The sequence below is a fragment of the Protomyctophum parallelum genome (assembly GCF_964188405.1).
Source record: "Protomyctophum parallelum genome assembly, chromosome: 1".
Lineage (NCBI taxonomy): Eukaryota > Metazoa > Chordata > Actinopteri > Myctophiformes > Myctophidae > Protomyctophum > Protomyctophum parallelum.
Window position 1 is genome coordinate 8,653,269 of NC_139697.1, and position 26,081 is coordinate 8,679,349.

Below are 26,081 nucleotides of genomic sequence, written 5' to 3' on the forward strand. Positions count from 1 at the left end.
CAAAGGACATTCACAAGACAGTAGTATCTAGTTGTACATTTAGCTATGTGTAAGCGTCAGCGATAACAAATCCCAATGTGCATTTGTATTTTGTTTTTGGAACAGCCGAGCAGGGAATTCAGACATAGATGCCCATCTCGAATCTCGATCCGTCAATAAAAGTGATAAAAGGTGATTTCTGTGTGGTTCTTTGTGAAGACAATCAAGACATTCTCTACAAATAAACCATGGGAGGTCCTATTGTTGTTTAGCCATAACATGACATCCAGCTGCTGTGTGTATTCTTGCAAACACAGATGTCAAATCAGTTTTCTCTCTTAAAAAAAGGTATGAGCCCAGGCGGTGGCGTAACCGTCTGGGCACCCGACTGGTAATCCAGTCGCAGTGTGCCGCGGGTTCGACTCCCGAGCCCGACACGGCCTTTACTGCATGTCTTCCCCCATCTCTCTCCCGTTTCCTGTCAGCCTACTGTCTGTCCCTTCAAAAAACCAATAAAAGGCGTAAGCCGCAAAACAAATATCTTTTAAAAAAAAAGTATGAAAACAACTTTTCCCCATCTGCTGGCCAGAGTGACAGATGGATTCTAAAAACATCTAGCATTAACCCATTTTGATGAAAATGTACCTTCTGAAGGGGTGTAGATTGATTTTACCAGCAACTATCACACGAGTAATTCTGAGACAGCGAGTGCAGTTTCAAGGTAGAGGAACGTTAGAGAATCTCCCCAATAGTGTTTTGGTGTAATGGTTCAACAGCAGTGGATTGATTATAGTTCACACACCTGGGGAGGGATATGTATCCCCATTCCCCACAAACGCCTTCAGCCCTCTTTTTTAAATGAGTTCCTTTTCCATCTGGTTCATATTAAGGATATACAGGATTCCTGTTATGGTTGGTCATGCTTATATATTGCAAGTAAACACAAATAAAATGGCTCTACTGACATACAGATGCTCTGTATGTCGTGTTATCACCACATTATCTCAGTTTCTCACATGCATCCCACTACATATTCTATTTCTACTGGACACCCAAAGATGAAAAAAGGAATAATCATAAACATTTTGATGATTAATTGAAATGCTGCGTGAGTGTATAGTGTGCAGTATGGCTTACCCCATAGTATCGTATAGTGTCTACTCTACTGGATCGCTGCAAAAGGTGCCATTTTTTATTGCAATGCAAACTATAATTTGCATTGCAATAATATTATGCGGGCCAGCAAATCATATCGACAAAAACGCCACCCATTGTAAATTATTTACTAAACACAGTGCAGCGCTCCATTCATGTGTGCACTACAGGCGCAGGATTTCTTCACAACAAGAGGCGATGCTGGCGCGTAAACCAATGACAGTTAAATATAAAATAATGAATTACGAGTCACAGCAGAGACTGTAACAATCTTGTCATCTAAAACGTGTTATTTTTTTCCATCGTTTTCATTTCGACCAGTCTTTCTGTGGCGGACACAACACAACATGGCATGCTCGAGACTAGGCACGGTTTCTAAATGACAATCGTTCCAATTATGCTTTACAATACACGAGCTTTCTTTCACTCGAGGAAATGTCTTGAGTTGAATGACAGGTGTATAATTCGACTGCGTCGTGTTGCTGCTGCTACATCAAAGCATTGTAGCAGCCAAATCGTTTTAATAAAATCATAAACAGATAACAACGTAAACACACGACGCGGAAGGAAGGTCCCAGTTAAATCCCCCACACACCACACACACACACACACACAATGCCAGAGTTACCACCACCACGAGCCGTACGTGCTTCAGATCAATACAGTGGGCACTGGGCAGACATTCCTTTCATTTGTAATAATAATACATTGCATAATCTCATTGGACTCGCGCGCCCGCCCAGGAACCGAGCGTGTTTTCGGTGTAAACAACGTGTCACACACACACACACACACACACACACGGGCTGGGCCCGCATCTATAAGCTCTCGGTTGTTGTGTTTTCTCCCCCCTCAGTCTTCCCCCCAATGCTTTCCTGCTGGCGTCGGAGGAGGCCTCGCTGCAACCACGGCCCCCAGTGAAGCAATGCACGCACACTCGCATACATACATAGTCGTGGGTCTGCTCGTTTTTTTTTTGTTCTTTTTTCTCTTACCGGGTCCGAGCGCTTCCATGGCCGAGGGCTCTCTCTCCGTCTCTGTCCCGGCCTGGCGGCTCCGTACCGACACTGAAATTGGGGGCGGTATCGCGAAGCTTAAAAGTGGCTAAAATAAGAAATGGGGGGATATAGATGCGTAGCTGTGTATGTGTGAGCAGCGAGCAGCTCGAGGATGCGTTGCCTTCTTCTTTTCTGTTCTGTGTGATTTCCACTCCTGAGGATTTGTAAGTAGTGAGCATGCGCCGCCGCGGAGGGGAGGGCGCTGTCGCTCGAGCCCCTGCGCGCGCTTGCGCAATCTATTTCTTTCCCAGAAATGACTACATTGAAAATTGTATTGAAGTAGAATTGTACAATGTATTCCCGAAAGTATTCGTTCGTGACCCTTTAGCTATGTGAATAAAAACAATTCGATACAAAACACACACACACACACACACACACACACACACACACACACACACACACACACACACACACACATTTATATTGTAAACAAATCTATAGCTGCTGTTGTTTTCTAGATTTGAGTTATATATCATATATAGCACTTGGCCCCCACCATCAATCACATCCTCAACTTTCAAATCAGACAATGTGACAATAAACAATAAAATATCATTAACACACACTCACACAAATACTACCAGCAATGTAAATACATAATTCTTAACATTAATGTAAATTTTATATATAATTTTATATATAAAGTCACATTTGTGATGATGGCTATGGCCGTTTTTAGCCCAATTAGTGTTTTTTGTGCAAAACTAATGTTTGCAATGGATTCAGAATCTTGAAAAACCCCTAGTTTGATATGTCACATGCTACTTACAGCATAATTAAATGTTGCCATTTCTTGCCTTATGCTCATGCATAAAGTGAATGGCAGATCGAGTGGCAAAGTGAGTGACAAAGTGGATTTAATGTTGTTTAAAGTAATTTAATGCAATCAAACAGGACTTTTCTGTTTGTATGTATGGGTTGTGAAGACCAGAAAGTTGTTTTTTGCCACTCAGTAGGCATTCCCGCATAACTAACGGGTATGATGATGATGTCATGCGCATCCCCTCTATATGTTAGCCTATATGGTATGGTCACATATAAACCCCTACAAAACAAATTGCTCAATACCGACAGTAAGTGGATTCATGAATGTATGTAGACAATATTTTAGGCCATTAAAAAAAACTATATACCACATTTCCCACTCCACACCCCTGGCTGCCGGACTAACCGGCGTGGTGCCGAATGGCAGTTCGGAGAGACTAAAGAACTGGAAGGCCACTACTATCATCTGTAAGCCTGAGGAGAATGCACAAATGATCTGTGTGTCCACACTTGTCCCTGATTGGCAACCCACCCCGATTAATTGGTCGAGCTTCGTGTAACGTTTCTGTCACATAACCAATATGAGGAAAACTTGCTCTATAGAACAATGTGGATCCTGGACTTGTCTGTGCCATATTTTTTACTTAAGACTCAAATTTGGGAAAGGTTTCAGCCCAGTAAGACCTTCATTAACTTCCATTTCTTATATAAAGCTATGCCAATCAGGATTACATGATGATCACACATGTTATGGTGACCTCCTCTCTCCTACTTCTCATACTGTAGGCTACCTTCTGTTCTCACCCATTGTCTTTGAACCTGATAAAGAATATGTCTTCCTTCTGCTCCATCCCAACATTACTGCCATTCCTCTATACTTCCAGATTATATAGTGCCATATTTTCCTTTTCATCATGTCATATTTGAGCAACTGGTTGGGAGGCATACATCCTCAATGCAATATTATATGTAAATACTTGGAATATTACACTTTTTATTTGGACATTTAAGTGTACTAAATATCTCGTTATGACCACACCCCAATAAATTATCTTTAATGTGTGTTGCCAAACATGGAGAATATAAACAATATGCCAGTGGACCAAATGCATTTACACAATACTTTCATGTGATCAAAGATTTTTTGTTTTTGGACTGATTCTCACCAAGAAAATCGCAAAATGGGGAACTATTGTGTAAAAAATAATCTTTCAAGTCTTGGATAGAAGTACAATATCTTATCACAAAACACAAAACTATTGTGAATAGTTGTAAATATGTTGTTGTTCGCTCTAGTGGTTTGTAACATCAGCTCCAAACAGACACACAAGATTTACTTCCTTGCAGGCCTATAATGGAAAATTGTGCACAATAATTAAGTTCTACTATAGGACAGTTAACCGGTTAAAGTTGTCCTAGCTGGTCATCATTCGAGGAGCGATGCTCATTGACATCAACTCCTGGAACAAAAGTTTACAGGCATAGGGCATCCGAACAAGAGAAATCTGGGTTTTGTTGCGACACCCTCTACATTCATAGGTGTGTGTCCTGGTGTTGGCAATGGCAATCAGCCCACACAGGTTACATACATGCACCTGATATGGATCTGAAGCTTCAAACAGACGTTCTCTGAGGAACTGAGCAGCACCGTGTGCGATTTGACAGTCACGCTCCATCTCACCAAACCGGAGACCACCATCACGTGATCTCCCCTCCATAGGTTGTCTGTTGAGGATCTGGATGGGACCTCTGGCTCTGGAGTGGATCTTGTCCTCCACCATGTGTTTGAGACGTTGATAGTATGTGAGACCAATGAAAACCTGAGACGCCAGTTTACGACCAGTAAAGCCATTATATAAAACCTCGTTACCTCTCGCGTGATATCCATACGCATCCAGCAGGTCAGAAATTTTCTGGACATTAACAGCATCGTTAAATGGAGTGGCATCGCCAATCTCCCCTTTATTAGCAGACACCTTTCCCTGCAGACACTCGATTAAATGTCCAACTGTCATACGAGATGGGATGGCATGGGGATTTATGATGATGTCAGGAGTGATTCCTTCACATGTAAAAGGCATGTCCTCCTGTCTATACTGTATTCCGCAAGTTCCCTTTTGGCCGTGTCGACTGGCAAACTTGTCTCCAATCTGAGGAATTCGAACAGATCGAACCCTGATCTTACAGAACTTGTATCCCTGCTGGTTGAGAGTGACCATGACCTGATCTACGATGCCGGTCTCACTGGTTCGGAGGAAAGTGCTACAGTCTCTCTTGGTGTAGCGGCAGTTGGTGCTGTCCAGCTCATTATCGTTCTCTGGCAGAGTAACTGTCTTCCCAATGACCACATCATCTCCTGAGACTCTGACCCCCGGAGCTATCAACCCATCATCATCTAGCTTATCGTAGATGGCATGTCTCATTCCCTGACATGTATCCTTGGTGGGTTTCTCAATGTTCTCATCCTGATCAACGCCTTTCTTTGACTCCTGCTCCTTGTAGCACCGATAGAACACAGACCTAAAGAACCCTCTGTCAACAGCTGAACGGTTCATAATAATGGAGTCTTCCTGGTTGTAACCAGTGTATGAAGCGATGGCAACAACGGAGTTTATACCAGCAGGCAGTTCTCTGAAGCGAAGGTACTCCATGGATCTAGTGGTGACCAGGGGCTTTTGCGGGTAATACAGCACATGGGCTAAAGTGTCCATACGGACATGGAAGTTAGTGATGTAAACCCCCATTGCCTGTTTCCCCATAGCTGACTGGTATGTGTTCCTGGGAGACTGATTATGGTCAGGGAAGGGTATAATGGAAGCGCAGACTCCTAGGATCATGGATGGGTGGATCTCACAGTGGGTGTATGTGGAGCAGTAAACGTTCTCCAGTAGGTTATTAGGGGTCATTGCTAACATCACAGTCTCTTCCTCTAGAGTATCAATATACTCCACAACACCACTGTTCACCAGATCCTGCCAACTGTAGTTGTTGCTGTCTCTCTCTTTCAGTTTTTCTATGTGATGAGTCTTCAGCAACAATTTCTGTTTTTCAACAATCAGCAGGGGGCGACAGATCCTCCCTGCATCTGTATAGATCCTGATCTCCCTTTCTCTGATATCTCTTATCATAGACACCTCAGACACAATGATGTCCCCCTTTGTCCTTCTCAGATTTCTCAGCTCATTCATCAACTGTTCTGGGTCTTTATGAATGCCAACCCAACATCCATTCACAAAGATCTTAGTTGCATCAGCGATAGCAGAAGGTGAGATTGCTTCTAGGTTCTCCATGCTCCACGTATCTAAAAACTCCAAGATAGGAGAGGGCTGAGAGCCTACTGAGATGTAGGCCATGAGTGCTAGGTTCTTCACCAGACCTACAGCATGGCCCTCAGGTGTCTCAGCTGGACACACCATTCCCCACTTAGTGTTGTGGAGCTGACGTGGTCTGGCAAGTTTTCCGTCTCTGCCGATAGGAGAGTTGACTCTACGGAGGTGGGAGAGGGTGGAAGCAAAGGTCAGCCGGTTCAGCACCTGGGACACTCCAGCTTTAGCTTGGTGAGCTTTCTTGCTATCTCCCCAGTTGCCAGTAGCCAGAGAATACTTCAAACCATCAGTGATTATTCTGGTTTTGATGGCCAGTTCCATGTTGAAGTCTCTTCCTTTGTCAATGAACTTCTGGGCATAAATCCTGATTTCCTTCAACAGGTTATTAAACATCCCTCTAAAGAGGGATGCCAATAGAGGTCCAGCCAGATCCAACCTCTTGTTGCCATAGTGATCTCTTTCATCCAGTTCTCGTCTACCAAGAGCAGCCAGTAAGAGTCTGTGTACCATGTACCCAAGGAAATAAGCTTTCTTGGTCTCACATAAGTCACTGACACCAACATGAGGCAGGATTTCCTTCTGTAGAACCTCTTTGGCATATTTAATTCTTCTCTCCTTTGTAACACCAGGCTTGGCTCCTCTCGACCCTATGAAGTTCAGAGCCACTTCCTGTGACTGGATTACAAAGGCCTCATCCAGAGAGGGTTTCACCAATTCCATCATTTCTGGGTCATCAAAGTCATAGATTATGTGTTCCAGGATGTCTCTGTCCGCAACAAAGCCCAGAGCTCGGAACACAATGATAATGGGAACTTCCTGTCTGATGTAAGGCAGAGTTGATACAATCCTCTGGCCTATATTAGGACACTTCTTCTGTGCCGCTCTGGCCATCTGGCTAACCCAGATGGGGCTTGTGGGTCTGGAGGAGTTCTCCAGACAGGAGCGACATTCTGCAGTATAAGCATATTTACTGTCCTTCTTGGCAAACACATACACAGTGTTGGTGGCCATCTTCTCCTGAGCAATCAGGACCTTCTCTGAACCGTTGATAATGAAGTAACCTCCAGGGTCTAATGGACACTCATTCAGCTCACAGAGGTCACGGTCTTTTAAGTCCTTCAGTAGGCAATAGGTGGAGCGAAGCATGATGGGTATTTTACCGATGAAGGTCTGTGGGTGTTGCGTTTGAATCTGTTCTTCACCTTTTTTAATGATGGTTTTAGTTATGTCTACGTACAGTGGGGCAGAGTATGTGAGGTTGCGCAGTCGCGCTTCATTGGGCATCATGGGAGATGCCGCACCATCCTTCTCCCAGTGAGTAGGTTTGGACAAATAGATCTGTTCAAACTTCAACAGGTAGTTTGGCGGTTCCTCCACCTCTCCAGAGGTGTGTTGGGCCTCCGCCTGCAGAATGACGGGCGGAGCATCTTCTACGATCCTCGGAACTGACATCTGAATGAACTCATCAAATGAATCCAGCTGCTGACTCACCAAACCTTTCTCATCAAAATAGGAGCTGATGACAATCCAGCAGGCCTCCTGCCACAGATCTGGGTTAATATCATCACCTTCATCATCCTGGCCAACCATTGCACTGCACATAGGCTGATCACTGCCTGCCTCCTGTGAATCGTTTTATTTTTGTTTAATGAATTTTTATTTTGTTCTTTTGTCTGATGTTCTTGCACTGTAATCTCAAAATATGTTGAATAAAATGTTTACAGTAAGTCATATAAATCTATTGCTATATTGTTCTGCTGATCTGTAGAGCTCTTAATGTGTTTGTAAGTAGTGCTCGGATTAAGTGCACATCTAAATCCAGTTCCAACTTCCAACAACTTATATAGATAGACTGCAGGTCAATTTCTGGTCTGACATCGCACAATACACAAACCATTACCAACAATGCCGATTTACACAGGCAGATCCTGAATTTGGTATTGCTATTCGGGAACGATATAAGTCAGGAACAATGTGAGTTGGGATGCCCCCCTGCACACGGTTATGCAATACCCATTGCCTATATACTGCCACACACGCACCAAGTTTGAAATCGGGCGGTCTGATGGTGTAGGGCAGGCTATAGGTGGCTGCGTTGCACACTCGCCAATTGGGCCATGGCTCCTTAGCCGACTGGTAACGCGGCTTGTTTGGTCCTGGGTTCACCTCCCGGTCGTGGCTACTTTGGTGGCAGCGGTGTTGCATATCAAGTCTATGGGCTTTAATGTTTAATTGTTGAGCACTAAACGATTACGTAAGAGGTCATGTGGCCGATATAAATACAGTGGGTGGGCCTGGGCCGTGGCTCAGCGGTCCAGGCACCTTGGCCGGTAGCCCAAGTCTGGCAGCGTGGGCGTGGCGCGGGCTCGACTCCCGATCCCGACAGCCCTTACTGCATGTCACCCCCCCCCCCATCTCAGCCTACTGTCTGTCCCTCTATAAAAAATATAAAATAAAGGCGAAAGCCACAAAAAACATTAAAAACTAAATACAGTGGGTGCCCTTCACTTGGTTGTGGTGGTTCTCATAGGTTGAGAACCATGCACTGCCCTAGAGGGCACTTCTCCACTGGAAGGGCATCCTAGAGCAGTGGTTCCCAAACCTTTTAACCTGTGACCCAAAAGAGAGATTCCATGTTTGCCTGGGACCCAAACTAGTGAAAATAGCAGATCTACAAGCTATTTTCACTACTTCTTAAACATTTGTCTTCTAATTTATAGAATTTCTTCGATTTTTCTTCTCCATTCTCTAATTGTGTAGACTTTGTAAATTAAGTAATGCAGGTGTTTAACAATAACCTAACTCTTGAGAGAGTAAAATTAAACGCCTTATGGGTCCATTTGGTTTCATTTTACACTCTCGAGAATTAAAGATCTAGCCTACACAAGGGTCCATGGTTACCAACTCTGCATTTAGCTGGGGACCACCTGGACCACTGGTGGTCCCCGGACCACTGGTTGAGAACCACTGCACTGATATATAGTTATTGGCTCAGCTAAACTATTTTATATTTATATAACATTGACATTACATATTGTTGTTTTGTGTGTATATACATTATTCAATATACATTATAATTTTTCTTTCAAACCTCTTTTAACAGGCATTTTAAATTATTGTTGTATTATTTGTTTAGCTTGTTTTACTTATGCAAGTAAATTGAATAAAGATTTCTTTCTTTCTTTCTTTCTTTCTTTCTTTCTTTCTTTCTTTCTTTCTTTCTTTCTTTCTTTCTTTCTTTCTTTCTTTCTTTCTTCCTTCCTTCCTTCCTTCCTTCCTTCCTTCCTTCCTTCCTTCCTTCCTTCCTTCGTTTACAACGCGTCTGTTTTTGACTGTAGAAATGTGGGGATGGGCGGGAGGCCTGCTTGAATGCTTGTATCCTATCAAACCCTGCCAGTCCGCCCCGCAGGCTCAACCAGGCGTTCCAGGTTTGTAAAACGAGCGCTACCAACTCAACGTGGGCGGGTTTAAATTTTGTCCAACAACTAGCCAGTGGGAAAGTGAAACGTCAGAGGAAGCCTGAGGAAACGCTCCACCAGCTGTCACGGCGCGCGTCCGCGCGAAAGCTCAAAAAGTCTATTCAGTGTAGAGATCAGGCGGGAGGAAGAAGAAGGAGAGACGATCAGATAATAATCATCCACCTTTCAAATGCGACCTAACAGCATAAAATAATTATATTTACCGCACAGGCATTCGTTTGTGTTTGCCTGGTATGATTGATTGGTGAAACGTAAACGTTGTCTTCCCGTTTAGACGAAGCTTTCCTCTACACAAACAAACAAACAAACAGCATAAAGAAACAAAGATGAGCCTCGTCCAGTCTCAACAACAGGTGAGGAAATGCTTGATGATTTGCACCGTGTAACTTTAAATGATCTATTCGACAAACGTGTGTACTTTTTACACTTTCAATTTTTGTTTCACCCCCTTGTTTACAAGGTTTTTATTTGTGTAGCATGCCAGCTGAGTTGGATGGTGGCCTATGGTCACATTGTGGGAATAGAATCGTTTTTTACTTTGGGAAATCGCTTTAAAAAACCGTTGATGGCAAAATGAAGCACTTTTGCTGAAGTGGATTGCTTACGAGAACTCGAGAAGTGATGAACAAAGGCGGAAAAACAAGGCTGTAAGCAAGCTACTGCTAGCTAACTTCTGTGCTGCACCTCGTAGTTTTCATTGTTTGGTTTTTCAAGGCGCCACAAATTCGCAGCTGTTTGGTTGTTTTACAACTACTAGGTATTGCAGAATTTAATGCAACGATTATTAGCATTAACATGACTTAATGTAGGCTACTATGGATTGGATGTCTATTAACCCGGTTATTGCATGTGTATTGTAGCTAAACGTAAATGCTACTACTACTTTGAACTGGATGTTATTTTGACAGACCGTACAATATCATACAGTGTAAAAACATTATAGGCACAGTTGTATAGATTATTGCATTACAGTATTAGTAGTAGTAGTAGTAGCCAAATATAACAAACTGCTGAAAGCATACAGTTCTTGCTAGGCATTCTCAAATGATGAGAGGCCTACTATGTTATGGATGATCAAATTTAGCAGTTCATTGCTTGGCAAGTTGCTCAGCAGTAGTCAATAAGTAAATACCAATGTTATGTTCATAAGTGACATTTGCTGTGTGGGAGGAGGGTGATCTTAATTTGATGTCTTCTTCGACCAGGGAGAAGAGCTCCCAGCGGTGGTCCAGACAGCAGGGAGTGATTCAGACAGCGGAATGGGCTCTCCTGCAGAGGAAATGGTCATGGAGACAACCAACAGTAAAGAGGACCATCCAGGTGAATTGCCACAACAATAAAAAGTTGTCTAAACCCAAAACATGCAGTGTTAATAACAATGTCTTTAGTGCAGACTGCAGGCCATATAGTTTGTCAGCCCAATCAGAGCAACAATGTTGACTCCCATTAATTACTAGAGTATAAAACGAGAAACAACATTACTACTTTTGTGACCGGCTTGACGGAGTGCATACAAAATTGTATGCAGATTGGTCAAGCGGATTGCGAGATAAGCTCCGGAAATCTGGACACACAGAGACGGACCGATCCTCTTATAGACGACTAAACTCCTACAGAGACACAAACCCTAAAACACAAATAGTGGGTTCTCTTGGATGGTCAGTGTTTCTAATGCCTCAATTTGTTTGCAGACACTGACGACGAAGAAGACATCATGGTTCACAGGAAACCTCGGTGTCTGAAGGCTCTCCAGGACAGCGACGAGGAAGAGGAGGCAGCTGAGGGGACCGGCGCAGCCATGCCCGAAGCTCTGGAGTTATCTGCGTCCAGTGTGGAGGAGATGGAGACGGGAGCGTTGGACGACGAGGACGAAGGGCAGCAGCTGAAGAAGAAGAAAGGAGCACAGAAGAGCAGGAAGATAGCCCGCGCTCCTGTCGACAGCGAGGAGAGTGAGCCAGAGAGAGGCGGAGAGGTGGAGAAAGAAGAAGTGAAACCGAAGAAGAGGGAGAGAAGCCAAAGGCACAAAGAGAAAAGGGAGAGGAGTAGCAAAGCAGTGGAGAAACTGAAGAAGAAGAACGAGCGATTCACTGAGATGAGTGAGGTTTGTAAAGATGGCAAATTAACAAATGTTTTCAAATGGCAAATTAAGGCCAAAAAACATGTGTGCAGGCTTTCTGTGTGTGCGTAGTGTAACATTTTAGCCATTTATTTATTTGCCTATTTGCAGGACACACCTCATCCTCGGGCTATGAACGACAGTGGCTGTCTCCTAGGTGACACAGACCTGTTTGACACTGGTCTGGAGGAGGAAGAGGAGGAATCTCTGGATGCCATCAGAGCCTCTGTCAAGCTGAAGGCCAAAAAACACAAGGTACAAAAAAAAGGTTTGCCTGGAGCATGTTGTATGCATGCCACTGTTCAAGTTAATCACATTAGGCAGTGAGGAGATGTTTATCACAGAAATATCAGATGAATCGTCTGCATTTAGAACTCCATTATCCGAAGCACTGTACAATGTGTGTTGCATTCATACATCGACAGCAGAGGCAATGAGGCAAGCCACATTACAAGCCAACTTATAAAGCTTCTGATAACATTACAAACCAACTTATAAAGCTTCTGATAACAAAATGTTGCTGGTAGTTATGTGACAGTGTCGGTCAGACTAAGAGCAGCAAACTTTCACCCCCCATGAACTGTGGGGGTGGTTGTTTATGTTTGTTTGATTTACATGCTTTGGGGTCCTTTTGACCAGTGAGACAGTGTCTTTCACTTCCCTCAGTAAAACTGTGGTTGTGAAGTCTGGTTGAGTTCCAAAATTCAAAGAGGTTTTATTTGTTATTCAATCAAATATGTGCAGTGAAATGTTCCTGTCACATACTTTACAGAGTAGACTGTGCTAACAATATAACAACGAAGATATAATAAATGTGGTGGGATTTATAATAGAGTAACAACTAAGGAATTAAATAGTTTTCTCTTCCTCCAGGAGCATTACATGGATGAGGATGAGGAAGAGGAAGGTGAAGAGCCGACGGAGAGACCTGAGCGTGTGGTATGGACTGCACATTGACCACAAGATTGAGTTGTGAAATACTATACATTTATCATAAATGCTCCTATCTTGGCAACCCATGACAGTTGTTCTTATTGACTGTCTTCCATTAACGTTGTTGACTCATGGATTGTTCTGTGATGTACTTAGGAGAGAAAGGCAGCCCGGGCCAGTAAAGAAGCCATGAAGCAGCTCCATAGTGAATCTCAGAGGCTGGTCAGAGGTCAGTTTTCAGAGCATCTTTATCAGATTGTTTTGATGATGCTTTCCTTTGATATTTTAACCCATGAATTTCACAATTGGCGTTAATTGTTAAGCTAATTTCAGAAATTACATCTCTTATTGTTCAGTATGGATGACATGTGTATGTATGACACGTGTCTAATACTGTAACTGTGCTTCTTGGCAGAGTCTACGATTGGCCTGCCATACTACATCCCTAAACCCAAAACTCTTGATGAGTTTTTTAAGAAGAGAACCAGGCCAGAGGGCTCTTCCATGGCGCTTCTTAAGTAAATGAATACACAGTATTTGCGCAGATATTATGGTTTGAAATGATAACGGCAACCTTCATGCTAATTCCTCATTCATTCACTTCTGACAGATCAGCCAAGTATCAGGCCAGGATACTGGATGCCACTCCAACTCCTCCACCTCCTGTCAGTGTCAACCCACCCAGTGAGCCACAACAACCACCTGTAGAGCAGGACTCTGCTGCTCTCTCTCTGGATCTATCCTCCACCCATATCCAGACCCCACCCCAGCCAGCTGCCACCTCTTCCCCACAGCAAGAAATCAACACCCAGGTTGGAGAACAGCCTGCAAGCCTGGATGCCGAACAGGAATCCGGCCCAATGCTTTATCTGTCGGAGAGTCTCCAGGAGTCTATGACGGCAGATGGGGCAGAAGTCAAAGCTTCTTCAGGCTGTGAGGAGGAGATGGCTATTTCTCTACCTGGACTGAGCCAAATGGGGACTGTGAATGATACTCAAGCAGAGGGTGCTTTAGATCAGCCTCTTCCTCCCCAGACAGTCACTGTTGATCCAACAAATGCAAAGCCTGCAGCACAGGGCCCTTCAAAGCCTGCAGCACAGGGCCCTTCCAAGCCTAAGAAGGACAAACTGGCTATGCTAAGAGAGCTGGGGCTGGAACCTCCACCTGTTGCCAAACTATCTGCTGATGACGGAGAATTTGTTCACTTGGATCCCAACCCTGGTAAGTCAAGAGTCAATTTAGTCTTTTAACACAGTTGGTTAGTAATGGCCTAAAGGAAGTCAACAATGAGATTATTGAATCACTTGCCTCCAGAGCACAAACTCACTTTCTATTTTTAGGAATGAATTGCTTAGTAACCACACCCAGGGGCAAAATGTATATACAGATAAATTACTTTCAGCCTACCAAGGTCCCTTGGTTTGTAATTTAAGTGTTGTTTCCTTCGTTCTCCCAGGAGTGAAAGCCCTGCAGGAACGGTACGTTCGCCACATTCAGCCTGTGAAAAGACCCCAGAGAGGGCGCACAATGCAGCTGAGCATCATCCGGAAAGACAGCACCCCTTCTGGACAGGAGGAGTTGCGTGAAGAGTCTGTTACCGTCACTGTCAAAGAGGATTCTGACGAGCCTGCTGCTGCCAAGCCTGGTATGGGATCGCACACGCGCCACATGCACATGTATATATTGTACGTGAAATCACCCAGCTGACTGTAACCTTCCTGTGGTCGTTGTCTTTGTCAGGAGTGAAGCTGCTGAGTCTGAAGCAGCGTCTTCAGCAGGCCATGGCTCTGCGGAGGCAGGGGGAAAGGGCTCGTAAGGCAGAACTTCATCGCTTAGACAACGAAGACTGTGGTGAGGAAGAGGAGGAAGAGGAGATGACAGATGAGTCTGAGGGAGAGGAGGTAAGATGGCCAGTTTGTTAGGTCGCCCCTCTATACTGTAGATGTGGCAGACCATAGACGCATTCCAAGAGTCTTTTGTTACATTATCAGCATCCCCATTGCACTTACACGTGTCCCCTTCCTCCAGTGTGTGGATGACCTGCTAGGAGGAGACGATGGTGAGGAAGGAGATGAGCAAGATGAAGATGAGGACGGAGGCAGTGTGGTCCAGAGTATCTGTAGCCCGTCTCCTGTTGGGCTGAAGGGACGCTGTCCTCCACCCAACCTCAATGCTGATGGAACACTCTTGCTTTTTGCTGGCAGCTCCTGCTCTCGCACTGGGTATGCGGTTGTGTCTCCATCTCTTTATTTTACTTTTTGACACAATAGCAGAATACTGCTAAAGTAGAGATTTAACTAAAAGAATAAAGAAGCTCTTGTTGCAATTTGACGTTTTGTTTTCTGCTCCCAGTGATGGTGTGAGAAGAACCTCGGGCGAGGACAGCGAGACAAAGACGGGTGAGTAATCTTTTTGGTAATATCTCTATAAAGTTCTAAGTTGTATCTTAAAGGCTATAATGGAACGAAAATCGTACTAATAACTGGCACCACTTTCTTTCCAGTTTCATTTAACCATTAACACTGGCGTAATACTTTTGTGCAAATTAAAAACATTTCATCTTTTTGTATCCATTTAAATATAAAATGCATGCTTGTATTTTTGCTATTTGTGGTACGATGAAATAATAATTTGGTCCCCACATAGTATTTTTGTTACTGCATATTTGCACATTATTAGGAGCAGTGACAGCTATTGGTACAGGGAGCAGTTGCTGAGGCACACTTAGGCTGGGGGCACAAACCAGGCACCTTCTGTTCCGTTTATCTACTGACTCAGCTATGGCCGCCCCTTGCCACATACAGCATATAGGGGCCATAGGGCTTATGTTAGTTAAAGAGCTTCATTATCACATGCCAACTTTCCTTTGAATTTAACAAAGTTTCTACTAGTAAAGGCCTATTCATAGTCTGGATTTTGGGTGGTGGGCTGACCACCGCGAAATAACGTTGAGCGGTGGTGAGTAAAAACAGAGAAGGGCTGGAGCGGTGGCAGTGGTTTGCTCTTCACCGCGGCTCGTGACGTCATGTTGTAGTTCGGTGGTCACCTAACCACCGAAAATCCAGACTATGTATGAGCCTTTATGGAGACACTTATGGAGTCAAACAAACGTCATACATTCTCTCTCTCATAGAGGAGGAAGACTCCCTGACAAAGGACAACAGCCACAATGGTAGCTTTGAGCTCCTGGGCTCTATGATCCCATCCTACCAGCCTGTCAGTCACCAGCGCTCCACGGGAAGAGGTGCGTTTAGCGCCAACGCCTTCCGCTCCCCCTCGCCCTGCTTCTTCAGACCCAGCTTCCTCGTTGGCTCTGCCTCTAAGGTGAGTAATTCAAACATACCCCGATTAAACGGTGGTGGGAAAAGTACTCAATTTTTTTTACCCAAGTGACTGTATCAAAATACTGCAATGTAGAAAAACTGTTGCAAGTAAAGGTCCGGAATTCAAAATGTACTTGAGTAAAAACGCAAAAGTATTTGTGTCAAAATGTACTTAAAATGCCCAAGCATAATGTAGCCTACTCGTTATGCAGAATGTCCCATTTCACAAGTTTTCAAGTGTTCTCTTATCTTTTTGAAAATAGATCTACAAGCTCACAATACGCGACACATTGTGAGCTTGTAGATTGGCTATTTGGCTAAAGGTCTTTAAATAAATACTTTCTGAAACGTCTATGGGAAAATCTCTTCCGTGCCGCTCGCCGGTGCGGGACTGCGATGCTCTATATTTGCCTCCTGCTGGAGTAGAAGTACTGAAAATTGGAAAGAATATCAAAAGATTGTACTCAAGTACACTACAGTACTTACCGGTAGTTATAAGTAACGCAATAATTGTAATACAAATAGATACATCCAATTAGAACAACACAACACGGGTGTAATACATTGATGTGTTTCTCTCTCTGTGTCCATCAGAGTTCAGGTAAGCTGTCTGAAGCCTCTCTATCTCTACCAGTGGAGGACTCTCAGGACCTTTATGCCCCACCCTCACCTGGCGCAGACTCTGGCCCCCTGGGTGGTGCGGCGCCGGGCCCAAGCCTCGAAGGCTTCTCCCGGGGCCGCTTCTCCCTGGAAGATGACACCCAGTCCCAGCTGCTGGACGCAGACGGCTTCCTCAACGTGGGGCCTCGCACCGGAGCGCCCCGCTCGCACAAGAGGCAGTTGGTTCTGGACGACATGGACGAGAACGCCATGGACGGCAACATGGGGGAGCTGTTGGGCCTGTGCTCGGGAGTCTTCGGGACGGGTAAGGCGGAGGTGTCGGGGAGGGTCGGAGAGCCCCGCTCCACGCAGGAGGATGAGCTGCTGGGGCTGTGCTCGGGGGTGTTCCCCTCCTCCACACAGGCTGGAGGGACAGGGGGCGAGAGGAAACAGCTCCGCTCCACACAGGAGGATGAGCTGCTGGGGCTGTGCTCGGGGGTGTTCCCCTCCTCCACACAGGCTGGAGGGACAGGGGGCGAGAGGAAGCAGCTCCGCTCCACACAGGAGGATGAGCTGCTGGGGCTGTGCTCGGGGGTGTTCCCCTCCTCCACACAGGCTGGAGAGACGAAGAACGACGGCACAGACATGCGGAGCATGGACCAGCTGCTTGGGCTCTGCTCTGGAAAGTTCCCTAGTCCAGGTATGCTGGCATAACACAATTTGACCTTTTTTCCACCTTACTGTATATGTTGCAGAAGAAGACATTATTTAAATTTTGTCTACCCCCTCTGTCATTTAGATGCATCTCCCTCACGGCCCGTTTCAAGTACAGCTCAGAAGGCTTCAACAGTTGACAGGTAAAAAGTGTTCTAGGAATTTGGCAGTATTCTGTACTTGTGTTCCATAATATACTGTAAATGTAAATATTTAATCTGTTGAGCAGACTACTGACAACTGATGACCTCTAACTTAGACTTGCATGAGATGTTATGTAAACAATATCCCTACTACGAGCTAGCTTATCACTTATTTGATGCCACCTATGAAAACCACAGATATCACTCAGAAATGTGAATGTAGTTTTAACAACTGTTTCAGTAGGAAGAAACCTGAGGAGGAAGAGCAGGAGGATGAATGTGAGTTCAGAATTCTGTCAGACTTGGACAGCGAGAGTGACCAGGTAAGCCATTTGAACTGTGTGTACAACATGTATGTCTTGTCTTGGCGATCTAAGCGGCGCGACATTCAACCTGTGTGTTTTTGTAGGAGAATGAAGATGAAAAAGAAGATGAAGAGGCAGAAGATGGAGAGGATGAGGATGAGGATGATGAGATTGAGGAAGAAGAGCTGGAGGCTGTCTTTGACACTCGCCCTGTAAAGAAGAAGAAGAAGATGTAAGTGCAGGACAGTTGCTGGTTGGCTTGTTTCTTTTGCTGAGGTTTTACATACATAGATGGTAGATGCCATTCTGAAATTTTACATACTTCTTTGCATCTTCAGGCGGCTGGCTGAATTCTTGGACTCGGAGGCTGAGCTGTCTGGCAGTGGCAGTGATGATGAGGATGAGGGAGGAAGTGAATATGAGGAAGAGGAGCTGCTGGAGCTGCTTCCGTCGGATGCAGAGCTGCAGGACCAAGTTAACAAGATCCACATGTAAGTAGCAGCTGTCGTACTATATTTGATAAATAGTAGTGTTTTTACTTTTTAAATGACACACTAACACTTCCACAAGATCTAACTAAAAAGTTCTGCTCACTCGGTATGGCACAAATGGCCAGGAGGCATCCCGCTGCCTTGCCATCTCTGGGGATGTGATGACGAGGTTTTGGAGATGGTGGGGCAATGGGGACCCAGTGCAACCAAAGTAGACCGGCTATACGGAGACAAAGCTTTCATTTTGCATCTTTGTGACAGGCCTCAACATTCTCCCCTTCCTCCCCACAAACACAGGAAGAGTTTTGACATGGCTTCTGACATGTAATAACTTTGGAAATATTCAAATTTTCCCCTTACGCACAAGATTGGTATCGGCTGATCGTGAGAAAAACAATCCGTGATCGGGATTGGTCTAAAAAAACCTGATCAGAGCACCTCTAACAAATTCACCCGTACAACAGGAAACAGGTGATGGATGATGATAAACGTGCCCTGAGGCTATACCAGGAGCGCTTCCTGGCCGACGGGGACCTGCACTCCGATGGTCCTGGACGAGCCCGCCGCTTCCGCTGGAAGAACATGGGCATGTAGACCTTGTTTTGCACGACAATAAAGCCCTGCCTTGGTTTAAAACTATGCTGTCCTAAACTGCCAACCTAACTTTGTGTTTCTTTGGCAGGAGACGATGACTTTGAGATGAGTGGGATGGGTGAGGAAGATGAGGAGGAGGAGGAAGGGCATGTGGACCCGGCTGAGGTGCAGAGGAGGAAGGAGAGAATGGAGAGGGATCAGTGGTTCAGAGAACAAGTAAGGCTGTGTTTGTGTTAAATACATATCGTATGTAGGCCATGCACACAATGATATCGTACAGGGATCCTGCCAGAGCTATTGAAACTAAATAGCAGATTTAACATTTTAAATAAGAGCGTGATTGACCTGTAAAATGTATTTTTCTTCTTTTTTTTATTAATGATGATTAGTTTTCACTGTTGCTACACTTAAAAAATGGAAAATAAGTGTAAACCCATAGTAATATTGTACATTGTATCGCTGTTGCAATATTTGACATAACTATTGAGGTATGAACTTTTGCCCATATTGTGCATTCTGGGACTGAACAACATGGCCAAAGAGAAGTTCATACCTCAATGAACCTCAATGTGCGCAGACAGCCATGTGGCATCATGGCATGCCCCAAATCTGACTTTCACTTGTACCAGTGGAGTACTTTGTCCACCACACTGCCTAGCTAAGTTAGTTTGAGAACATTAATTGCAGAAATACCAGAAAAAAGAATGGCAGAAATAATTGTTTGTCGGGTGGTGGTGGTGTTGTCGTCATTCTTGTGTTTGTGTGTCCCACTGTCTCAGTCGGAACAGAAAGCCAAAGCCAGGAAGGGGGAGGACCTGGACGAGGACGCAGATGATGAGAACATCGGAGAGGACGACAGCCAGTTTATGAAGCTAGCCAAGAAAGTAACGGCCAAGACTCTGCAGAGGAAAGGTCAGTCTGGCATACCATCTTGTGTTTGTTTTTCCAGGTACACTACGGTTTAGTTAAGGAAAATAAGGCAGGTGCGCTAGCTCTGCTTTTGTGTTTGGGCAGTGGGTGCTCACTGCTCAGCTATAAATATAATTAAGATACACATTTTTATTTATTGACAGTCACACGTTTTGACCTCAGTCTTCCTCAGAGCAGATTTAATGAATCTGCAGTGCCGCTCTAAACACTGTTTAGTGTTTAGAGGATTTGATACTTGGTGTGCTCCAGTGCATGTCAATTAAAACTAGCTTTTACTGATGGTGTGCGGATAATCATTCCGTGCTGCACTGTTTTGAATGAGAAATGGATCACTTTCTATGAATGTGAATCAATGACAAAATATGTTTGGTCGTTGAGAGCCTACTCGAAGCAAAGACACAGACAGTTGATTCACGTGCGTCCAAAGAGGTGGAGCCAGCCAATTTGACACACTGAGTCCTGAAAACAGATCTAGAGACCGGTGTGGACACACTGTTAACTATCCTGTTGGCTAGCTACAGTGATGTTTGATAAGAACCTGGTAGCTAGATAACAGTTCTGTTTGCTAATATTGGCAAGATTGTCTGCAAATCTCAAGAATACAGCCATACTGCAGTACTGTCCCCAGCCCTTCTTGGTCCCTGGCTGTCTATTAATTTCACCCAGTTGGTCATCACTTGAGAACACCTTGCGTGTCACCCACTCAGAGAAACGCAGCTATGCTAAGTTTATCTACTGTACTGGAGAAAATATGCATTAGCAGTGAAGCAGGTCAAGGCAGCTGGTCATGGATTGGAGGTTGAAGTGAAAGCGCATGTGTTCCCATTCAGGATGTTTTCAAGAAAATGTGTCTGTTTTCACCAGCACATTAAGGGATTAAGTAGGGATATTCAATTGGCGGCCCTGGAAGAATTTTGAAAAATAATAATAATAATAATAATAAGAGGGCTAATAAAAGTTACAGGTATGGTGTATGGTGTTCTACTCGGTCTGTGTCACATAGGAGGGCTGTGGGCAGTTCAGAAACCCACCCAACAGTGACATCATCAATGGGGAATACAAGCTAATAGAAACGGCAGGCTTTCTAGTCCTGAAAAGTTGCAATGCGAAAATGGAAGCCATCATTCTCACAATAATAAACCCTGTTAGGGTCCATTTGGTTCCATTTGTACACTCTCAGAGTTACAGACCCATAAGGGTCCATTTGGTTCCAAACCATTTCCCTGGGGACCCCCTGGAACTGCCTCAAGGACCCTGGGGGTCCCCGGACCCCGAACCCCACTTTGGGAATCACTGCTCTATGTAATCTGATCTTTATAGTCTGATAAACTATTCTCACGTAAATAAATCTTGTTTAAAAAACAATCTGCCTAACGATGATGTCACTGGTGGTCGTGGACGGGTTTCTGAACTGCCCACAGCTGTGTGTGTGTGTGTGTGTGTGTTTATGCACTGTCAAATAGGTCTAGGACTACATCTATTCTAAGGTGGCATATACCTGTATAGACATATTATCCTGCTCATTACTGTGCGGAAATATACATAAATCTTCGTGTTTGAGCACAAAAAGCATTTTGAGAACCCACACATTTTCGTGCTTCGTGCGCACACTGTGCGGCCCCCCCCCACACACAATCATTCTACAGTTGTGGCCCCCGGCCTAATCTAATTGAATACCCCTGGATTAAGACTACATGAATGGCTCTGATGTCCTTTTTAATTTCTTCCACACAGAGCCCACTGTGCCACCACAACCAGAGATGACGGCACCAATTGTAAATCCATTCCAGAGACCCTCGCAAACAATGGTAAGCCATTGTCAAATGGGTGTGTTGTGTTATAGTATATGTTTTCGAAGCTTTTCTCTGCTTGTTTTGCTTGTTCAGCACTTTTCCCTAAACAGTGGGTCGTGAGTAAATATCAATTTTATTGTATTTCTTTTGTTTCCTATACTACATTAAAATAATGACTATATTTCAAAAGATTTACAAATATTAAAAACATCTTCCTAAAGAAATCAAATTGTGATTTTGTAGGTGAGCCATTTTCATTACCGGTAATTTGGGTCCTGGCTGGGAGACATCAAATGTCTCTTTTGGGCCTCTCGAGCTTAAAGGGACACTTCACCCTTTTTGCAAAAAGATATATGTTAATGACGTTTAGAAGCTTTAGATCACTTTCCTGGGGGTATTTATGTGTGTAATATGTGGTTTTAGTTATTTTAGATTGTAGCAGTGAGCCTGTTGTCTCTGATGTCATGGACACTGGTCTCACTACCTTCCTGGACTACAATTCCCATAATTCTTTGGTGCACTGTGCACTTGTGGATAGGGGGAGAGCTGTCTTACTGAGACAACATGTAGTCCAGGAAGGAAGTGAGCCCAGTGTCCATGACATCAGAGACAACAGGCTCACTGCTACAATCTAAAATATCTAAAACCACATATTACACACATAAAGATCTCCAGGAAAGTGTTCTAAAGCTTCTAAACGTCATTAACATATATTCTTTTGCAAAAAGGGTGAAGTGTCCCTTTAAGTGTTTGGGAAACAGCCACTGCTACAGATGGCATGCTGTTCTGAAAGTTCTCAAGATGTCTTGATGAGATCTCTGCTCTCTTCGACATGTGTTAATCTCTCTCAATTTCCCAGGTGAGGAGGGGTTCGCTACTGAATCAGCCTCGTGCTGTCCTCCAAAAGCTGAAGCTGGGGTCCATCTCGGAGGGGAACCCCCTAGCACCACGAAACACACGCGGGTTCCTCTTCCAAACACTATCTCCAGAGAAGGACACAGACTCAGGCGCTCCTAAGAAACAGGTGAGTGAGGTTATGTTTCACATGCAGGTACAATGGCCACTAAACACAGCATTGTTTGTACCACAAACACTGTTGTTAAAACCCAGTTGTGGTTTTCAAGGGCTACAGTTTTAGACATTAATGCAAATGTATGCTTTAACGATATTTGTCTGCTGTCCAAATCCACATATTTTCAACAGAAAACTATATCAACATTTTGGGGGGGGGGGGGGGGGGTTTGTTACGTTTTTCAGTTGAATATGTAATTCAGCTAAATTAGACTAAAGCGAGTAGCTGTAAGTTAAAGTCGGGCAGGGTATATATATATAGAAAGGTGTACATGTAGTGAAGCCACAGGATGCACACACTCCGATTTATTTGAACATTTCACTAAGAAGCCTATGTTGTGCTATCTTCAGATTCAGGACACATTTATTTTACGTTTATTTGTAAATAAAACCATGAATGAGAGCTTGGAATTCTTTCATGTGTCAGGCCTGCATGCTAGTCATATCATCATACCTTTGTCAGAGGTGGTGTCATTTTAATATTGTGTCACTAGGTGGAGCCAAAGCCCATATTACTCATACTAGCCATACAGAGTGAAGATGTAAGGGTTGAGCAGAACTGGGGGGGGGGGGGGGGGGGGTCATATGTTAAAGTTCCATGTCAACTGTTTCTGTGTGTAATAAATGTATAGAAACTTGCAGATTATGGAGTTTACTGTAGGAATTAACTTTAGTTAAATCCTGTCTGAATGTAATTTATCTTTCTTAAAGCTACACTATGTAACTTTACTTTTCTACCCCTGGATTTGAACCTGGTTTCCAGCACAAGTGCTGAACCTTTTCCCATTGAGCTAATGGAGCCTGCCTGGTTGCTCTGGTTATAAATGCAATCTTGAGCATCACGTCAATTTGTGTTTTAGAGGCCTGGGCTGGCCTAGAGGTCCGGCCACCTAAGCTGGCAATCTTAGCCTGACGGCGTGTTGCGGATTCAACTCCCAATCCCGACAACCTTTGCCTATCGATAAAGGCAGAAAAAGGGCCAAATGTGTTCGATCCTGTGTCTAGCTGAGACATGACCTTTGTCACGGTCTAAATGTCTCGACAACCAACCCCAATTGTATGTTCTATTGTATTAACATACTCTTAAGTCTTAACATGAAGAAAAATTACATTTAATAAAAAAAACTCTAAGACATTTCTCACAATCTTTTTTTTTTTTGGATATCATTGCATCCTTTACTCTGTCTTAACAATTTGAAACCACATGTGACAAGCATATTAATTCAAATGACTGTGATATGCAGCTCTGTTTGTGAGGGTCATTGCACATTTCTGTCTGTACAAGCAGTCAATTCAACAACGTTTTGTCATCTTTTGATTGTTCGAGTTTACTTTTGCTTTGCTAGAATAATCTCAGAATTAGTTGCCTTCTTAGAATAATTTCAGCATGTGTTTGAACCCCAGGTGAAGAAGAGGGGTCCAGTTGATGCTCTGAACCCTGCTGCTAAGAGACCATGCAGGGTAAACAACCCCACAGGACAGACATCTCAAGGCCCCCTGCGGAGTATATTCAGCTTCCTGGAGAACTGAGAAGGTGACTCGACAATGCAAGACGGAGACATTCGTTGATAATCACTAATGTTGGCACAAGCATTCACATCACAACATGCTTGTGGCAGCCTTCCACTGACTGAGCCCTCCTCAACCTTTCCAATATGTGCGGAAATGATTCATACCAGACTCCAGCCTGATTGCTTGATATCTCAGAAAGTCCTGTTTTGTCCAAAGTTTAACCTATTTATTACAATTCCAGTAAAACACACACAGGATATTGCGGCACCTATCTTTGTGTGTGGGTTTTCGGTCACTCACACAAGCTTGATATGCTTAACGGGCAAACTTAAGGACACTCAATAATTTGTGCTCTTTGTCTGATGGATGGATGGTTGGCTCTTCAGTTTGTGTCTGACTCAATCAATAATGCCTAGTGCATTATGTCAGTTTACTTGAATGGACTACTTTGTGTATGTCCTTTTAAATTCATGTACATACCGTTAGTTGGAAGCCATTTTCAACGCAAATTGTGTATTTTTCTTGTAATTACATCTTAGAATTCAGAGTTTTGTTCTGGAAATTCATTCCATTTGTGACAAACATTTCAGAATTCTGATATATAAAGTCTGAATTTTAAGGTTAATAATCATAAATTCAGGCTTAATTTTATTTAGTTTCATAAATTTGCTTCCATTTTGTTTTTATGGTTTTAAATGTTTGCTTTTTTGGAGGGAAATAGATTATTTTTTTGTATGTGATTGGTTTTAATTATTCTACATTGTAAATAAAAATGTATTTTATTACATTTACGTCAAATTCTTCTTAAATCATAGTGTAAATGAAGCCATGAAGTAGAGTATGTTGATTATTCATCCATTAAATGAAGACTGGCTTATTTCTCAGGGGTAGTTTAATATATTTTAGAAGGCTTATTTACCACCAGAGGGCATGAGATGCCCTGTTTTGGCATAAGCACTTGTGACATAATTGTAAGTAACCACATGAAATAACTGTCAATGGTAGATTTATTAAATATCGTTTATGAAAAAGAACACAAAACGATGTAGGCCAGTGCTACTCACGGTGTAGGTCGGTGTTGTCTGCGTGGTTTAGTGGTTGTACGGTATTAAAGTGGTATGGTGTGAAGGCAACTAACCATATTCACCAGGTTGCCATTTAACACTTCATTATTACTTGGGTTGGGCCCCAAGTAGGATGTAAAAGCAAAATGGCCTCTGTGAGAATGAGAATATAGTCTGTTAAGTCAGATAAATTGTGGTTGCCTCGATAGCCCCTTACAGCCTGCCAAGCTTGCCTGGGTGCAGTTCACTGTATCTCTCAACACTGCCACCAACCAATGCCCTCCTCCTAGCTTTTTCTATAGGCAAAGAAAGGCAATGTTATTGGTATAACATTAGTCAACAAAGCAATTTACACATGCATAACATCAAGCAAAGGAAACACAATTATACAATGACATTAGGATGCATAAAACAAAAGTAAATATAATAGTTGCAATTACAGTGCAGCAAACTGAAAGGTCTTTAGTTGTGTTTTAAAATAAATAAGAGTAGCAGCAGACCTGCAATTTTCTAGTAGTTTGTTCCAGATGTGGCCCCCAATAAGCTGGGATGCCATTGCCATACAATAAGCCTCATTGTATTAACTTCTAGGTGGTGCATCACATTAAGTCATAGGATGAAAACGGAGTGCATGTGGCTTTCCAAAGTGCTTCCCATTTCCATATTTATTTCACATGGTGTATATCATGCCTGCATTGTGCTTGTAGGCCTACATTAGTATAGATGG

The 26,081-nt window shown here is 43.7% G+C and overlaps 3 protein-coding genes across 3 annotated transcripts in view; 1 reads left to right on the forward strand and 2 right to left on the reverse strand.

Moving 5' to 3' along the window:
• ago4 (argonaute RISC component 4) overlaps window positions 1-2,314 on the reverse strand; it is a 33,797-nt gene extending 31,483 nt beyond the window's left edge. The window contains exon 1 of the mRNA XM_083767761.1: window positions 2,130-2,314. Within this exon, the coding sequence (XP_083623887.1) occupies window positions 2,130-2,148 (19 nt within the window). The 5' untranslated portion in view covers window positions 2,149-2,314. The remainder of the gene's footprint in view (window positions 1-2,129) is intronic.
• A 2,061-nt stretch (window positions 2,315-4,375) lies between these two features.
• On the reverse strand, window positions 4,376-7,876 carry LOC310856505 (DNA-directed RNA polymerase II subunit RPB2-like; the record flags this gene model as incomplete). Its single annotated transcript, XM_083761977.1, has 1 exon — window positions 4,376-7,876. One exon carries the CDS (start codon window positions 7,874-7,876, stop codon window positions 4,376-4,378), a length of 3,501 nt encoding a protein of 1,166 aa, XP_083618103.1.
• Window positions 7,877-9,888: 2,012 nt separating this feature from the next.
• Window positions 9,889-24,958, forward strand: clspn (claspin). Its single transcript, XM_083767068.1, has 24 exons — window positions 9,889-10,118; window positions 10,971-11,085; window positions 11,457-11,866; window positions 11,993-12,136; window positions 12,755-12,820; window positions 12,971-13,043; window positions 13,230-13,332; window positions 13,425-14,035; window positions 14,271-14,459; window positions 14,555-14,715; window positions 14,843-15,036; window positions 15,167-15,213; window positions 15,948-16,138; window positions 16,732-17,437; window positions 17,537-17,594; window positions 17,836-17,917; window positions 18,004-18,131; window positions 18,238-18,390; window positions 18,855-18,976; window positions 19,073-19,200; window positions 19,764-19,896; window positions 21,649-21,722; window positions 22,567-22,731; window positions 24,183-24,958. The coding sequence occupies exons 1-24, from the start codon at window positions 10,092-10,094 to the stop codon at window positions 24,306-24,308; spliced, it is 4,206 nt and encodes a 1,401-aa protein (XP_083623194.1). The 5' UTR covers window positions 9,889-10,091; the 3' UTR covers window positions 24,309-24,958.
• The last annotated feature ends 1,123 nt before the right edge of the window (window positions 24,959-26,081 follow it).

Bases quoted from the DNA above. Each gene is read 5' to 3' on its own strand.
- clspn (XM_083767068.1), top strand. From the start codon at position 10,092: ATGAGCCTCGTCCAGTCTCAACAACAG. The intron at 12,137-12,754 runs GTACAAAAAAAA...CTCTTCCTCCAG, and splicing joins TGAAGGCCAAAAAACACAAG to GAGCATTACATGGATGAGGA. The intron at 16,139-16,731 runs GTGAGTAATTCA...TGTGTCCATCAG, and splicing joins TCGTTGGCTCTGCCTCTAAG to AGTTCAGGTAAGCTGTCTGA.